The following is a 17,271-nucleotide window of genomic DNA, read 5'->3' on the forward strand; positions in this document are numbered from 1 at the left end:
TTTTGATTAAGTGGATACTCACTCTGGCCCTGTCCTTTCCAATAGACCGTGAGTCCCCTAGAAGTTACTCATCCACACTGACTGATTTGGGGAGAAGTGTACCAAGGGAAAGAAGAGGAACTCCAGAAAAAGAGGTAGTCTGTTTAGTATCATTTGAGTCATTTTCACCAATATACTTGATAAAGCACTTGCCAGCCGAAGTTACCTCCAAAACCAGTAAAGAACCCAGATTAAAAACACAAAAGTGATGGCAGAGAAACTAGAAACAGTTTTCCCTGGAGCCCGAGCAAAGGACTTGAAGCCAGCTGCATTCTGACCCTAGCGGCAGGCCTCCCCCAGTTGTAATCCAGTTTTGACAGTGACTCTCTGAGTCTTGACCCGACACCCATAAATTAAAGAGTCTTGAGCTGGGCCGCCCCTTGGAGGAAGAAGGTCTCCCCTGTACAAATTTCTGGCCCAGTGTTGTAGGGGACAGCCCTAGGTCAGCCGTGCTGCCAATCAATACAAATTCCATAGAAACAATTTTTGCTGGCCTGCTTTTGTTAGAGAGGATCCCTGAAAAATAAAAAAACACTGCCCCTGAGAACCACCTACCTACTGGCTCTTGTCCATGGTCCTGAGCCAGGGCTGGAGGTATGGCTTGTACTATCTTGGAGCCATGAAGTTTTGATAGAAACTGAAGGCTGGTCTTGGACTGGCAGGCACTCCAGAAAGTTCTGTACAGGTGTCCGACATAGTCCAGGGCCTGTGGACCCCCAAAGAAGTCAGAAGTGATCCAGGTTGCCCAAAGTTCACCAGCGTCACAGGGAAAGAGAGTGAGGTGAGGGGATTATTGGAATCAGAGAGGAAGCAGCTACAGGTGGCCCAGGCAGATCTGTGGGCCCCGAAGCTTGAGTGTGGGCAAGAGTCACATCGTATCACGACTCAGAGATGAGCAGCTGGTTCACTGTGTGCTGAGGCATTCCTGAACTCTCCAGGGAATATAAAATGACCAGCCTATACTTTTGGCCACTAACGAGCCTCTCAGTGATAAGTGGGCTAATATTTCTCCGCTACTATGTCAATTAGTGTTTAGTAAAAGGGGTAATGACTTCCCTCATGACTTTTTCCAGTCCTTTTATTATGATTCAGAAGTTGTGTCAATACTTAGGACATAGAGCAATTGACCTCCCACAATTATCCCAGAAAAAGCCAAAATTATACCTAGGACTGAATCCTCTGCAGGTATTTTAGTCCCCTTTTATGGCATTCATTTACCTTAGTTCCTAAGATAAAATATCATATTCAATAGTTAGGGTGAATAAGTCATCTGTTACATTCCTGTGATAGTTTAAATATCTAAATAAAGAACTAATTGATTTATTTATAAATTGCATAAATGATTTAAATTGTATATGTTTAATCATTCCTTGAGGTTTCATTTCTCTTTAATTCACGTGAAACTGCTTTTTTATAGGAAATCCATAATTTTAAGTTAGCGCTAACCATTTCCTTCATTTTCAGAAATTGCCTGCAAAAGCTGTTTACGATTTTAAGGCTCAGACATCCAAGTAAGTAAGATAAGTGTTCATCATATGATTTAAGTTGACTTTAAATACATTAATGATACTTTAAAAGACAAATATTGCACTGGGATGTGTTACAAATAAGACCTAATTCCCAATTCAGCAATCTACTTTAATTAAATGGTTCCTTCTGAATTGATTGGGATGTGGGTAATTTTATTTTCATTTTGAGTTTAGTTGAGAAACACTGAGGTTTTTTTTTTTTTTTTTTTTTTTTTTTTTGCGGTACGCAGGCCTCTCACTGCTGCGGCCTCTCCCGCTGCGGAGCACAGGCTCTGGATGCGCAGGCCCAGCGGCCATGGCTCACGGGCCCAGCCGCTCCGCGGCATATGGGATCCTCCCAGACCGGGGCACGAACCCGCATCCCCTGCATCAGCAGGCGGACTCCCAACCACTGCGCCACCAGGGAGGCCCGAGAAACACTGAGTTTTAAATTACACCAAACATGTTAGAGCACAATGCGTTCAAATAGGAAAAACAAAACGAAATTAAGGATCTTTGTTTCTACAATTTTCATGTGGAGAATGAAGTAAAAATAAATTGTTGGGGGAGTAACACTTAACTGGAGAATTTTATATCATTTATTTATCCAACTATATTAACGATAGTTTGTGGTTAAAGACTAGAATTGTGTGTGAAGACTCCTGCAGTAAAATCTCCATTTCTCAATACTCAGAGCTTCGAGACTCTGAGCACAGTTCTATCCTGTGGTCTTTTGATGTTGGTGTTTTCATACCCCTGTGTCGTAAATTTTTTACCTTTTTTTAGGAATTTGTTCATCAGGTGAGCATGGGGTTGGGGAAGGCTAGTACTAAGCACATGAGGAGGCTTAAATAGGAGTGAGTTTTCCAGCTCTGTTATGGCTCATGTCACAGACGTTACTTAAGAAACTTTGGTCTCCATTAGAATTCAAGATATTGGCATTAAATTATACCATGCTGTTTAGCTGAATATATATACAATAACCAAAGCATTTATTCATAAAAATGCATATTATATGAATTAGTAGTTAAAGAATCTATCTATGGCAGAAGACATAAAAATAAAATCACTCAGAATTTGAGAATTAGATTAACTAAATAAGAAAATTCTCTTTAGAAGTGAAGATGTCAAACATGGTTTAAATCTGGGGTTAAAAAAAATCCTGAAGGAAAGTTTACAACTTTTTTTGATGAGATAAGTAACATCTGCTCTGTTTCTACTACACTATGGTCCTAGCTACTGTTCTTTGGATATGGTGTGATAATTTGTACAAGGCATGTCACTTTTATAAAATAATGACATAAAACATGTAAATTTCATTTCTTCTTTGTGACAATCAATCAAAAGTGTCCTTAGATGTATGAAGCCCTGAGGAATAACAGGGCATATAAAATATGCCCAAGGCTCACAAGCTTTTTGAGAAACCTTAATTAGAAACAGGCATTGAAAGAAAGATGAGGTACAGTGCAGAGGAAGGGTGTTTGTGCTGTTGACTCTGTCACTGGATTGCATTTGCTCCAAGTGCCCAGCCCCTCACCCTCCTCCAAGACCACATCCTCATTGTGAACGTCTGATGTTGGCAAAGGTTCAGGGAAACCCACTCTCCCACACGCTGCCCGTGGGAGTGTAAATGACACAGCTGTTCTGAAGGGCCGTTTGCACCATCCCACTTTCACAAAGGTCTTCCTCAACCAACGAAATCTAATTGTATTATAAGCCTCCAGAGAAGTGGACTGAACAATCACCCATGGAAACCATCCCATAATTTTAGTAAGAAAAAAAATTGTTTCCCCCATACCATCAATAAATTTATCTGATTTCAGCTTAATCACATTCCTCTTGTTCTGTTCTCAGGAGATGTAATGAGTGGTTGTCTGTCACCCCCAATGCAGTTATGTACCTGACACAAAAATCAAGGTTATGGATGACTCATGCAGCTTTTAAAAAAGGTTCACAGGGCTTCCCTGGTGCGCAGTGGTTGAGAGTCCGCCTGCCGATGCAGGGGACACAGGTTCGTGCCCCGGTTCGGGAAGATCCCACATGCTGCGGAGCGGCTGGGCCCGTGAGCCGTGGTCGCTGAGCCTGCGTATCCGGAGCCTGTGCTCCGCAACGGGAGAGGCCACAACAGTGAGAGGCCCGCGTACCGCAACAAAAAAAAAAAAAAAAAAGATTCACACACCCAGAGAGGGAGGACTAGTCACATTTTTAAGTCATTTCAATCATTAGCTAGATGTGAGGGTTAGCAGACATTTGGTCCTATCCAAAACGTCCATGAGCATATTTGGCTCATGCCGAGCTGTTTTGGACAGGACCAAATATCAAGGACCTTTTCATGTGGACCAAATGTCCTGCAAGAGATGTGAGTGCTTTTTGTGCCTAACATCTTACAAACAAGAGACAGATATCTCTGTTTCAAATAATTATCTGTTTTAAAAGCTGTTTTTCTTTACCTAACACAAGAAAGTTTAATTTTCAAAAAGACACCTAAGTAACTCACCAAACATAATGTCTCAACTGTTAAGGAGGAAAACGAGATAAAATGCTATTCCCAAAGGTTGTCAGTGGCCACTGTTCAAAGGTGGTAGGCGCTGGTTGGAGCAAACTGGTCAAAATGGGACTCTTAGAAATTCTAGTTCTGAGATGAGACGAACATAATTTTGAAAACTGGAGGGTGAGACCACTGTCCTTTTTTCTAGACGACTTCAAAAATTTAAATACAAGTCTTTACACGTAGAAAAGATATCTTTTCACACTTAAAAAAAAAGTAAATAAGAGACAACTAACTATTTTTCTTTTAAGCTAAGCTTCCTACTCTCATTTCCAGAAATAAAACATACCTGGTATAAATAAAACAGTTAGATTGTAAACATTAAACATTTTGGGTTTTATCTTCTACATTAGGCACTTGCATAAAAGAGGGAAGTACTGTATTTGGATGTAAGGCCCTGTGAATCTTGTTTGCTTTTAGAGTTACTGAAAATTTAACACAGATTCAATGTGAAAGTTTTAGCACTTCTAAATGTGTAATAATTCTTTTTACTATGCAACTTTTTTTCAATTAATTCTTTTGATCAACACGAAGTATTCTACATCTGATATAAACCTCTCTCCATTATGTATTCTGCACACGTAAATGATCCAACTCAAGATTCTGAACAAAGCAACGCAGAAGATTTGGGAGTGGGAAGGCAGATGTGTGTGAAAATGGGGCTCTTGGCAAAAGATGTGAAATAAGTACCCTCCAATGAGACATAATTGTGGAGGCAAAATAACACAGAGACACAATTACCTGGGGGATGAAGCCATGAAAACCTGAAGCAGTGAGGGTGAGAATTTAGGCGTGAGTTATTTATGATGACTAATGTCTTTATAACTTAAAATTAAATACTCCAATTTATCTACTGTCTCCTTAGAAACAGCCCAAATGGAAAAGCATAGTTAGTTTCTTGAAAATATTTTTCTATTTAAAAAACGAAAGATATAAAGGCGGTTACAAGCAATCTGTGCATGTCTTTGCACTTGAAACACGTTTATCTTTGTGACTATAGTTAATAATACTGTACTGTGTCTACGAGAGTAAATCTGAAAGGTTGTCATCACAAGAAAAGAAACATTGTAACATATGTGGTGACCAGCGTTAACTCAACTTATGGTGGTGGTCATTTTGCAATATATACAAATACTGAATCATTATGTTGTACACCTGAAACTAATATAATGTTACAGGTCAATTATACTCCACTTTTTAAAAATGTTTATCTTTGTGCCTCACTGAAAAATCAAAGTATAAAATCTTTTCTGTTTCACAAAATAAATTCATTATCAAGATATTCTACTTAAATGCCTATCAACCAGCTTCAAGGATCCACAAATAAAATTTTTTCTCATGTTGGCACTTCTGTGCTAAGGCTAAATGATACTGGTTTCCTTATTGTAAGCTTTAACATATCAAAAGGAGACAGAAAGAGAGAGAGAGAGAAGTAAGTAAGTAACCAACTAGCTTCAGGACAAGTAAAACTCGGTGCAGAATGAATCCAGCCTTATGGCAAGCTTGCGGACCCCTCTACTATAAACCAATGACTAGACAGCAAGTCTGTCCCCGCCTTTAAATTTCATATTAATCTGCCTGTGATTTAAATCAGATGTGATGTTTACATTTGTTCTTTTTGAAATCATTTCTAAAGTTACAATGTTTCAAAGGAATTCTAAAAATTTTCAAGGAAAATCCTCATCTAACTGGACTCAGCAGATTTTTTTCAATAGTGGAAGTATATTTCCCAGCCACATACAGATCTGGCGAGAATCTTGATCTTAAGAATAATCGCCATACATCCGGAAAAAAAAAAACATTCAAATGTATCTCTTCTAGGGAGCTGTCTTTTAAGAAAGGAGATACTGTCTACATCCTCAGGAGAATTGATCAAAACTGGTATGAGGGAGAGCACCACGGGAGAGTGGGCATTTTCCCAATCTCATATGTAGAGGTAAGTCCCTTTCCCTTCCTCCTTACGTGGTGGCTGTTTCCAGGGTTACCACAGGTCAAGCATAAGTAACTGTTCTCCTTCATAGAAACTCACACCTCCTGAAAAAGCACAGCCTGCCAGACCACCTCCCCCTGCCCAGCCTGGAGAAATCGGAGAAGCTGTAGCCAAATACAATTTCAGCGCTGACACAAATGTAGAGCTATCGCTGAGAAAGGTAACCTGCTTTCTTCACTGGTGCATTTGAAAGGCTGTATATTTTCACAACTAAGATAGGTCATCTTTTTCCTTAGACATTTTTGTGTCTCCCTCATTTTCCGCAAAGGACTCCATCAGGCTGCCCTGAGTCACTGTTACCTGCCACTCCTGTGTCCTTCCAGATGAGGTCCCTGTGGGATGCAAAGCTTCTCAGAGAGACTTTCGCTCTGTGGTTTAGCCTGGGAGGCTCCAAATTGTCTCCAAGGGGTGCCTCGGGCTAAATATCAGGAGCTGTACATGTGGAAACATCAAAAGAAAATAGCACTTTAATACAGTTCAAAATAGTGTTCTTCTGCTGCCTTATTATTCAAAAATTATACCAAATTCAAAATTTAAACTGGGTTTTGTGGCATTGGCTTGATCCTGCAGCCAGCAGGAATAGTGACTGTAGAAAGTTCTATCATTGCAAAAGCCAGGGGTTTTATAAAAAATATTATTGACCGCTATGGCATGGCCACCCAACAATCAGAATGGATGCTGGTGCTGGCCAATCTTGATGCAGACCGGGTAGATGTCAGCCCTGGCCACAGCTATGCATAATCTAGGATGCTAGCTTTGCCCAGTCCTGTTAGCCTCACTCTTTGTTACAACTCAGAACATGTAGATAAAGAAGAAAAATATTGTGCTATCCAACTTCATCCCTTGCAGGGGTTGACTTCTATAACCCATTTCAGATACATCATCACAGCAAGCTATAGCGCACTTTCTTTTTTTTTTTTTGGCGATACGTGGGCCTCTCACTGTTGTGGCCTCTCCCGCTGCGGAGCACAGGCTCCGGACGCGCAGGCTCAGCGGCCATGGCTCACGGGCCCAGCCGCTCCGTGGCATGTGGGATCCTCCCGGACCAGGGCACGAACCTGCGTCCCCTGCATTGGCAGGCGGACTCTCAACCACTGCGCCACCAGGGAAGCCCCTATAGTGCACTTTCTGAAGCTCCTCCTACATAAGGTCATTCCCTTGAATCTGTCAGTGATCAGATGATGGTACTGTCATCGACACATTGCAGGTTAAACTACTGTGCTTTTTGAAATAACTTACACATGTCATTTCCCACAGTACCAACATGAACATGTATAAGGCCAAATATCCTTAGGAAAGATTCTAATGCTGTGAATGGATGATTAAACCGCATATATGTTGATAAGCCATAATTTGGGAGTAAGCTCTGAGGCTTTAGTTGCATTCTCATAATGAAAACAAAACACTGGAAGTATAAGGCTTTCCCGGATGGAAAACTATTGTTTATTAGAAAACATTGACAATTATAATTTTTATGTTATCACATCTCTATTTCTAATGCATTTTCCTAATATTCATTACAGGGAGATAGAATTATTCTTCTTAAAAGAGTTGATCAAAACTGGTATGAAGGTAAAATTCCAGGAACCAACAGACAAGGCATCTTCCCTGTTTCCTACGTAGAAGTCATCAAGAAGAATACAACCAAAGGTGCTGAGGATTACCCTGACCCTCCAATACCCCACAGCTATTCTAGTGATAGAATCCACAGCTTAAGTTCAAATAAGGTAAGAAGACATTCTAGCATATTAAGTATAATTTTGGGGAGCTCAGAGTAACATAATCGGTACATGATTTTAGGACATTAGATTGCAACATCATGTCTATGGCAAAGCAAAAGATTTACATGTTATGTTTCTAAGTGCCAGGTCAAACCAATATAATTTAATTTTTCCTATGGGTGCTGGCATAAAGGTTTAAGCTACATAAAGGGAAACTACATAAAGAATCTACTATTTTAAGAGAAGCATTTTCTTTTAAAGGGCTAAGGCTAGACATTTTATTTATTCTACTTTTCTTTGAAGACTGGGTTGCTGAGCAATTACTCTCAATCCTTTATCACTGGATAATGGAACAGTTTGGTACTTTCCAATTTTGTTTGATTGGTTATAAAATTTTCCAGAATCTTCTTAGGTACATTTACTTCACTAGCAGAGCTCAGCATTTAGAGAGCAACATCCTTCCTTCAGTAGTTCCTACTGCTAGAAAGAAAAGAATCTTCATCCATATCTTTGTCTTATCCACCATTCAGTCATCTTAAAAGAACTACCAGATAAATTTCAAAGCGACTGTACTTTCAAATAAAAGTTTATAAGAAAGAATAAGTATGTATCTACAAAGGCTTATTTAAAATTTAAGAAATTCTTACATGATGTCATAATATTGGCAATGTAATATTTTAGATCACAATGTTTTAATCTTTGCTGAGAATACGATTTAAACGTATTTTCAGTTTCCTAAGTTTTCTCTTAGAATACCAGATTTTACATTTTATAAATCGAGAAATGTACAAATTTCACTAATAACTAATTCGTGTTTTATTCTCACTGCTGGGGAAAAATACGTTGAAAAGCTTACGTTCATAAATTTTGAAAAATATTTAATGGTTTTATCAACTGGTAATGTATACTATGATGTCATTGGCTAAATGAAGGGAACTTCTCAGTAATTTTTGAACTGAATCATTTTCAGAAAAAGAACTGTAATGTACTTTGAAACCATGATACCCAAAATATACTAAACGTTAATATCCTATTTTCTGACTGATATTTATAAATAGAGGAGGGAATTCATTGTGATTTATGAATCACTCTTGGACATACTCAAATCACATTTCTTGACATACTATCTTTATTTTAGGAGGGACTCAAATGTAAGTTGATATTATTTCTGATATTTCTGCCTTTAATATAGTAGAATCCAATTCTAATGTTTTTGGAAGACAAGATAATTATATGATGTTTGTATTATAGGTATATTTTTGTGACATAGGTATCTCGGGATACTTAATTTAACTTTCAGTAGAAGCAAGTCCACGGTAAGGCTAAGCACTTTGAACCCATTAACATGTATATTCGTGACTGTGGCGGTCATGGAGCTGGAGTAGCAGTAGCAGCAGGTAGTAATGGGATAGCAGTAGCCATGACGATAATGGAATTTAAAGACCTTTCCTCCTCAGCCACATAATGTTCCTAGCACTAAAGGTGCTATGTAGCCTTTAGTCTTGAATCTTCTGTAAGGATGCTCACAAGTGTTTTGTGACATTTAATCTCATTTATCCCACCCCATGGTGACACGGCATCACATTTCTGTTTTTAAAAACTCTAAATAAATTCTATTAAAGCCCCATTCCTATCATAGGACAGAAGTCAAAAGTTAAGTGGAGAGTGCACTGTGCACTGATCCATACTAAGGCCCAAGGACCAAGAGTGCTGAGCGCACCAGTGATGTGTCAGCCTAAACAGTCAACCAGCAAGTGCAATCTTTCTTGAAGATTTTTTCTTTCCAAACCCAAATCATCGACCTGGAAAGAACCAAAGTAAAATGTCTTCCACCAGCCTCTCTCAAGGCCTTCATATGTGTAGCATATAGCATTCTTCCTAGTCCAAAAACAATATATAAATGTATTAGAATGTTTCTAGGCAACACTTCTAGAATAACTTTTAATGAATTTACATTAAAAATTCTCTTTTGTTCAATGTATCCAAAATATAGCGATAATATTAAGATATACAGAAGTATTTTTTTACTTCAGGAGATTAAGCTTCATAAATTAGACCTCCACTAGATTATATAAAATATCCAGCTTTTGAAAATGAGAATGGAAGCCCTAGAAGAAGTTTATTCCTGTTCACATCATATGCTCCCTTTCTATGTCAACATTTACTTTGGATTTTTTAAAACTTTGAAATAGTAGTTATGTAAGTTCAGTCTCGTTTTGATCATGGGTTTCTGTTCTTAAAAAATATCTCTCAGAACTTTTTCATTTAGAAATGTGTTAACATATAATGATGTAAAAATATTTTATGCCATGTGTTATAATCACCTCACAAACCCAAGTGAGAAAATGATGAAGGTTCAAAAGATTTGGCACAGGAAAAAAGAACACTAAACAGATTCTGGGAATAAAAAAGCTTTCATTATTGGTTTTCATTCTACATTAACATTATTTCAGAGTCATTTATATTAAATCAATATCTGGAAACCGCTTTGAAAGAAGTAGTCTATTAAATTAAATCTCTAAAGATTTTGCCGTCTGTTCTTATAATCTCTATGACAGCTTTATCTTGTCATTTGACATTTAATAGACCTTTTCCAAATACTAGTATAAAGTATTCAGATAAATCTTTAATTAACATACTAATTATTTTATGTATTTAAATTCAAAAACTATAAGCAAATCTAGACCATAGCATAAAATATTTTTTATATTCACCATCATACCTTTCTGCATTTCTCTGTCTCTGTGTTTTAATGCATTATTATTATTTTCATGTTTTTTTTTAACTTCATATATCCTGCTCGTTTCTAAGTTGGCTTCCAGCGAACCAGTCCCCCCTCCCTTGCACAAAGCTTCATGTGGCCCAGATAAAGGAGCTCTCCAGGGAATCACCCCGGGGTGGCTGTCCCTGACAGCCAAGTGTCCACTGGTAAAGCCTTTGGCCCCAACACTACCTCCTTTTCTGGACAACTTCTTGGATGAATTAGAGAAGCTTGGTGCTTTAGTTTTACCTGCTGACCAAGCCAAACCAAATACCCCAGAGGAGACCACCCTTGAAATTAAGGAGGACCCCTCTGTTGTCCTCCCATTGCCGACAGCATCTGCACCTGCCAAGCCACCCTCCTCGCTGCTACCTCTCCCCGGCTTGGGTGTGACCTCAGCTGCAGCCCAGCCCCCTGAGGCAGCGCCGCTTCAGGATTCCAGAAAGACACCTCAAAACCAGTTTGCAGATCTGACAACAATGAGAAAAGGCTCTGCAGGCCCTGAAAAAGTACCTGAGGTCCTAGGTGATAAATTCGTGACCTCTGCACACGCTAGTGTGGGTCCCTTGCCCCAAACCCTCCCCGTCATTGGAGAAGAAGATGAGGAAATCTATGAGGGGGTCATGGCAGGTATCCGAAGAGGGCCAGAATCTCAAGAACCAGATGCCTTGTGGTGTGGCCATGATGGCACAGAGGTGACACCACTCCTGCACATAGAGGAGGAGGAAGAGGAGAGGGAAGCTGACCGCTTAAAATTTCCAATAGCAATCCCCACAGACCCTAGGAGCCCCAAGGAAGACAGCGATGCAGCAAAAACCAGTGAAGAGGTACTCTAATTTTGCCTAATTCCTGAAGAACTAACCAGTCTTACTATGGTTAGCTAAACATCAATTTTGACACTGTCTTAGAAGGTTTCCATGCAAGAAACACAGCACTATATGAGGTAGGGGTGGAGGGATGGATAGAAATACACCGAATTTTAACAAGATGATGTAAATATGTGATATTATTCCATTATTTATTTATTACTATAAATCCATATTTAAACATTTTTGTAATTTAAAGTCTTTCTAATTTTAATATTCATAATAATAGCTAATAGTTGAGCTCTTACTGAGTGTCAGACAGCTTTCTAAGAATGCTACATCTTTACTTTTCAAAGCTCAGTAGGGTGGGTTATATTATTATTCCCACTTTCAGGATGAGGAAATTCCTACACAGAGAGATTAGTTCACCTCCAGGGTGAGAAAACTATACACCATATCTTTGTAGCAGTAGCAGTTTGAAAAAGAAGGGAAGAAAGAAATAGAAAGAAAACAAAACAAAAAAGAAAAATATACTGCAGTTCCCTTTCAACTCTTTCTGAAGAGGTAATTGCTTTAAGTTGGTGACGACCTAAGAGTTGAGTCCTACATATTCACCTTACAAACAAAGAACCTTGGGCAATAATTTTAATCAGTTAAGAGGGAAATGCTCTAAATCTTTAGCTTGTAAGCTTTTCTCTTTCAAAAAAGACAAAAACAAAACTTGACGTCTCAAATATTTAATCTGTGAATTAAAAAGCAAATATGATTACTGGCAAATATTGAAATTATGGAACAAAATTAATGATTCATATTATGCCACTAAGCAAGTCACTTTCCCCCATGGCTCCTCTATTTAGAAATTTTTTAAAATGAAAATCAGTTTAAAAACCCCATAATTTCCAATTAAGATCTTACCAATAACAAACGTAGAGGCATTTGGTCTATATGGGATATTCTTGGGATTAAATAATGGTGAGTGCCCATTAGGCCACCGGACACCCACCAAACCCTGAGTCTTGGCTGTCCCCTAACCAGGTGAGAAAATGTCATCTGGACAAAGAACATAGCCATGTCTGCATTTGTATAAAATAAACACACTGCTTAGTAATAGAGATCATTCATTCATTGCAGTAAGTCAAACAGATTTCTAAGTCAATTACTTAAATAACTAATTTCCCCTTCAATTTAATCAAGTTTAAGATGTGATTAGACATGTGGCTTGGTTCCCAGGAACTGCTACTGCCGGCTGCAGGCAGCACCCACAGCGTGGTGCTCAGGGAGTGAGTTTCACAGCCAGTTCCCACCATGCATGCACACGCACAGACAGGGGTCGTAACTTCCCTAGCTTTGCAGCAAACTGACTATAAATTGTGATCTACTTCACAAGCAAGTTACAAAGAGTCATTGCAGGGTTTTACACTTTCTTCCTCAATGTTTAGAAGGACCCATCCCACAAATTACATTATTCAATTGTAGATTATGGGGGTTCTTATCTCCAGCCGCTCATATCAGAAAAAAGTGAAACTGATCATACCCATTGGGAATTTTGAATCAAATGCAGAAGAAAAAGTTAGTGCTTTCAAAGCAAGAATTTGTCATAAATGTCACACACCCCAGGGAATTTTGAATCAAATGCAGACGAAAAAGCCAGTGCTTTCAAAGCAAGAATTTGTCATAAATGTCACACGCTCCAGGGTATTTAGTAACTTTAAAATTATTTAGGTGCGGCGGGTACTCTCTAAAAAGCATGTAACCTCATGCTGGACACAAGCATAATTGCATCTCGTCTTTCCTCAACATTTAAGCCATCTTCATTTTCTTCGGGAGATCGAACATCTGCATCCTTTCCCAGCTGTCTGCTTTCCTCCCTTCCCTTTCATTCCTCCTTGGCCACTGTCTCTGACCTGGTCCACACACTTCCTCAGCCTACCCAGCCCTACTCATCTCCACTCCTCCCTAAATACTCTTATCAACAGGAGATAAGCTCACCAAAATTAAAGGTAACTGCATCTTGAGTGTGGTTTATTGCATGTCTTTCAATGAACTTAATTAATTAGATGTACGTCTTTAGATTCGTGCCATCTTACAAGATCTAAAAAGTCATTTGATATTGGTTGCTAACTTTTAACATCATTAGCATGGCCTCTGTCCAAAAATTTGAAAGATATATTTGCATAGCAGCTACACTTAGATTGAGGAGAAAAACAAACTCAACTTCATACAAGAATAAAAAGTGATTATTGGATTTTTTTTTTAAGTTGAGGGTCAGCAGGAGAACCATCCCATTCAAAGGTGTCAGCTTTGTGCCTGTCACCCTCTGTCACTTCTCAGTGGGCTCATTGCCTCCCAAGTTCCCCAACTAATCAGCAGGTTCAGCAGAGCCTAAGGGCTGGATGATCTCTGGCACTGTCTTGAGCCTTGTTCTTCCACAAAATTGAAGTAAATTAATGAGGATGTGGAAAGGAGGCTTCTTTTGTAGCAGTTAACAAAGCATCCATCTCTGAGACTCGTTGGCTGGCTGGTAGCTCTGCTGGTATTTAACTCCCTCTTAGGATACCATGATAAAAGATTTTTTTTTCTTTTTTTTTTTTTTTGCGGTACGCGGGCCTCTCACTGCTGTGGCCTCTCCCGTTGCGGAGCACAGGCTCCGGACGCACAGGCTCAGTGGCCATGGCTCACGGGCCCAGCCGCTCCGCGGCATGTGGGACCCTCTCGGACCGGGGCACGAACCCATGTCCCCTGCATCGGCAGGCGGACTCTCAACCACTGCGCCACCAGGCAAGCCCAATAAAAGATTTTTAACAAAGTAAATGACTGGCCTTGGAAAGAGATTCAATGACAACCACAGCATGAAATCAATCCATCTCAGAAAAGTTTTACTTCTATGTCCAGAATGATCCTGAAACCTTTTCCTTTAGACAAAAGGACTTCAAATAACGACTCAACCTCACACTCAATCTTCTCAACTTGAAATGAGAGCCTCTGCAGATAAGTAAAAAACAAAACAAAACGAAGGCTCTGGTAGAGTCATGTTTTTGAACTAGGGAGCACCAACACCTGAGAAATGCCATTTATGCAATCTTCCAAACCTCCATCACCAAATCTATCCACCAAAATAGTCCATCTACGTGAATTTTATCTTACGTAGAAAAGGAATCTTTGAAAAAAATGTAGTATATTTTAAAGACATTTTGCCCTTTGAGGTTTTTATCTTAGCTGGCAGGAACTAATTAGGAAAATTTTTAAATAATAATAATTCTTTAGATAATGTCTGAGACTAAGAATTTGCCTTTTTTTTCTCTCTCTGTGGTTCTCTTTTTAAGGCCAAAATATTTATTCCTTGCCTTTCCCTAACTTGTTCTTCAGCCTTTATGCTCAGTCAATAAGTGGGCAAGTAACTTGAGAATTGGCCTTCTCTAATGTAGAGAGATGGAACACACCACTGTAGTGTCAAGGACAAAACCAGAATTTAAACAGGTTTATTTTCCTGCAAGAACCAAGCTCATCTCATACATTCTGTATGTTTCAGTTGTTCACAGAATGGTATGAGAGAATGGAGATATTCACAGTAACCATGTTTTAAAAGAATACTTTAATAACTACATCAAAAAACTAACTCCAGAAAAATGAGGGTTTTTTTCTCTTTTTTATCTCATATTTGAGAGCAAATGTTAATTTTAATCCCCCACTTTTTCTGAAAACCTTATAAACCTATTTTTTACTCATAGAAAGAATATAAGTTGACTGAAGTTATGCTTGTAAGTATAGATACAAATTGAATCAACTACAAATTTTAGGCATTATTATAGTTTAATCCACATCTGACACAGTAACAAACTGATGTGAATCTTTTAAGAAGGCTTCCTATTTCTCTCATTTCAAGAATGTTAGAAATTTTGCTCATTACAAAGAAGGAAAGTAACCTAGCACTAAAAGCAAAGAGAAAATAAAATTTTAATAATGTTTTAATAGGCATAGTATAGTATGCATGAAATCATTACAACGTTATCAACCCCTATCAGCCATTGTTTTACTTAACTCATGTTAATTTAATGCAATTTTGTTCTTTTGAAGTATTTTCTGAGATAATGTAAGTCTGTCATATGCAATCCAAAATCTTCCATGGAAGTAAAAGTTACCACGACTTTATAGATGACGGAAGACTGAAATGTACATATAAATTATGAGTTTGATATATAAATCAGAATCCAATATTTTCTCTAGTCTTTGAGCATCTTTTAAATATTGGTTTTTCATAATACAAATTATTATAATCCTCAGCTTTGCTGTAAGCTGAGCTTCCAATTCCATCTAAGAATATTCTGTAAAAGAGTCTTGCAGCAATGTGGACTCAAGCTGCAGTGGAAGCGCTTTGTGAACAGAGAGAAAGACTCTTTCTTGGGTTTCTTCCAAGAAACTCAGTTATTATGGTCCCAAAAGGAAGTCTCCTCACCCTAAAGCCATCCCACTGGAAGGTAATGCCCTTGAGCACAGTTTCCAACATGAAATTAAGCCCTGATTCTTCCTAATATGTTCAAATGATCTTTCCAGTTGTTTATCCACATCATTCCAACAGCTACTTTTTTTTCTCTATGAGTCTTGATGTTTATAGAACCCTTGTATTAGTCAAGATTGGGGAAGCTGCAGTGCCAGAAGACTCAAAATAATTAGAGCTTAAACAAGGTAGAAATATATATTTCTTATGCATAAATGTAGGGCATCCAGGGTTGGTATGTGGCTATACAGTCATCAGGGATCCCAGGAGATTCCATTTTATTTTGGCACATCACCATGCTCAATGAAAAGCTTCCACTGCATGGTCCAAAGTGGCTGCAGCAGCTCCAGCAGTCCCTTTCTCATTCCAGCCAGCAGGAAGGAAAAAAGGGGAGGGAAGCTTATGTCTTCTTCCTTGAAGGGCATTTTCCAGAAACCACACATATACCATCTGTCAGAACTTACCACATAAGTACATCTAGATACAAGGAAGTTTGGAAAATAGACCCTATTCAGAATGGCCGTATGCCTACCTAACATTTGGGATTCTGTTACTGGGATGACAAAGAAGAGAATGGATATTGGAGAACATGAAGCATTCTCTGCCACAAGCCTTAAAAAAAAAATGCCTGATGCATTTCATCCCCAGAGACTGAAGATATGAGGTCAATCATTACTAATTATTATGAACTTTTTCCTAAATGAGAGTTGAGAAAAGCACATGCTTTTAGTTAAAAGTCCTTTAGTCCTGCTAAAGTTCCCATAAGCCAAATCATATACCACACAGTACATTGCTAGGTCTTGTCCATGAATGGACAGAAAATAAAACATACACACAAGAAAGGTTAGTTTACTCACTGTCGTATTAAAAATCTTACTTTGAAAGAACACCAAAATAGTCACAAGGTGTTTGGAGTTAGAACAATATTCTGTATTTAATTATACAGTATTTCACGATTTCCCCCAAGAAAAGCCTTTTTTTTTGGCCATGCTGCGAGGCTTGTGGGATCTTAGTTCCCCAACCAGGGTCTGAATCTGGGCCCTCGGCAGTGAAAGCGCAGAGTTCTAACCACTGGACCGCCAGGGAATTCCCCATATTTTCTTTGTATGTGTTTTATTAGAAAATTTACCTGTGACAAATGATTGACACTGTCTATGAAATTTGATGGATATGAAGCAAAATTTCCCTGGCTCTTACCTTGCATCTATTCAAATAAACACAAAGAAAACAGGTCAGATCTGAGAGTATCTTGAAACCAATTGTTAAGCATTCTATTAAAGACATAAAATTTCTTGTAAGTGTTCTTAGCCATCCACACTGCATTCAAACGTCTTCCCTATGCCAACTTCCCTCTATAAGTCTCTCTCTGCTCTGCCTGTGAGTTCCCTAGTAAAGCAGCGACT

General features: G+C 38.7%; 1 protein-coding gene across 21 annotated transcripts in view; it reads left to right on the top strand.

Annotated features, from left to right (window-relative positions):
• Window positions 1–17,271, top strand: part of SORBS2 (sorbin and SH3 domain containing 2) — a gene marked incomplete at both ends in the record, with an annotated part of 89,063 nt that overhangs the window by 59,575 nt on the left and 12,217 nt on the right. For 17 of the 21 annotated variants that reach the window (XM_079726498.1, XM_079726486.1, XM_079726497.1 and 14 more), the window contains 5 exons: window positions 46–134; window positions 1,504–1,550; window positions 5,917–6,031; window positions 6,117–6,245; window positions 7,609–7,812. In XM_079726498.1, the coding sequence (XP_079582624.1) occupies window positions 46–134; window positions 1,504–1,550; window positions 5,917–6,031; window positions 6,117–6,245; window positions 7,609–7,812 (584 nt within the window). Of the gene's footprint in view, window positions 1–45; window positions 138–1,503; window positions 1,551–5,916; window positions 6,032–6,116; window positions 6,246–7,608; window positions 7,813–17,271 lie in introns of all 21 variants that reach the window. The other 4 variants (XM_079726485.1, XM_079726479.1, XM_079726490.1 and 1 more) reach the window with 1 other exon arrangement.

This window comes from Hyperoodon ampullatus (assembly GCF_949752795.1).
Source record: "Hyperoodon ampullatus genome assembly, chromosome: 20".
Lineage (NCBI taxonomy): Eukaryota > Metazoa > Chordata > Mammalia > Artiodactyla > Ziphiidae > Hyperoodon > Hyperoodon ampullatus.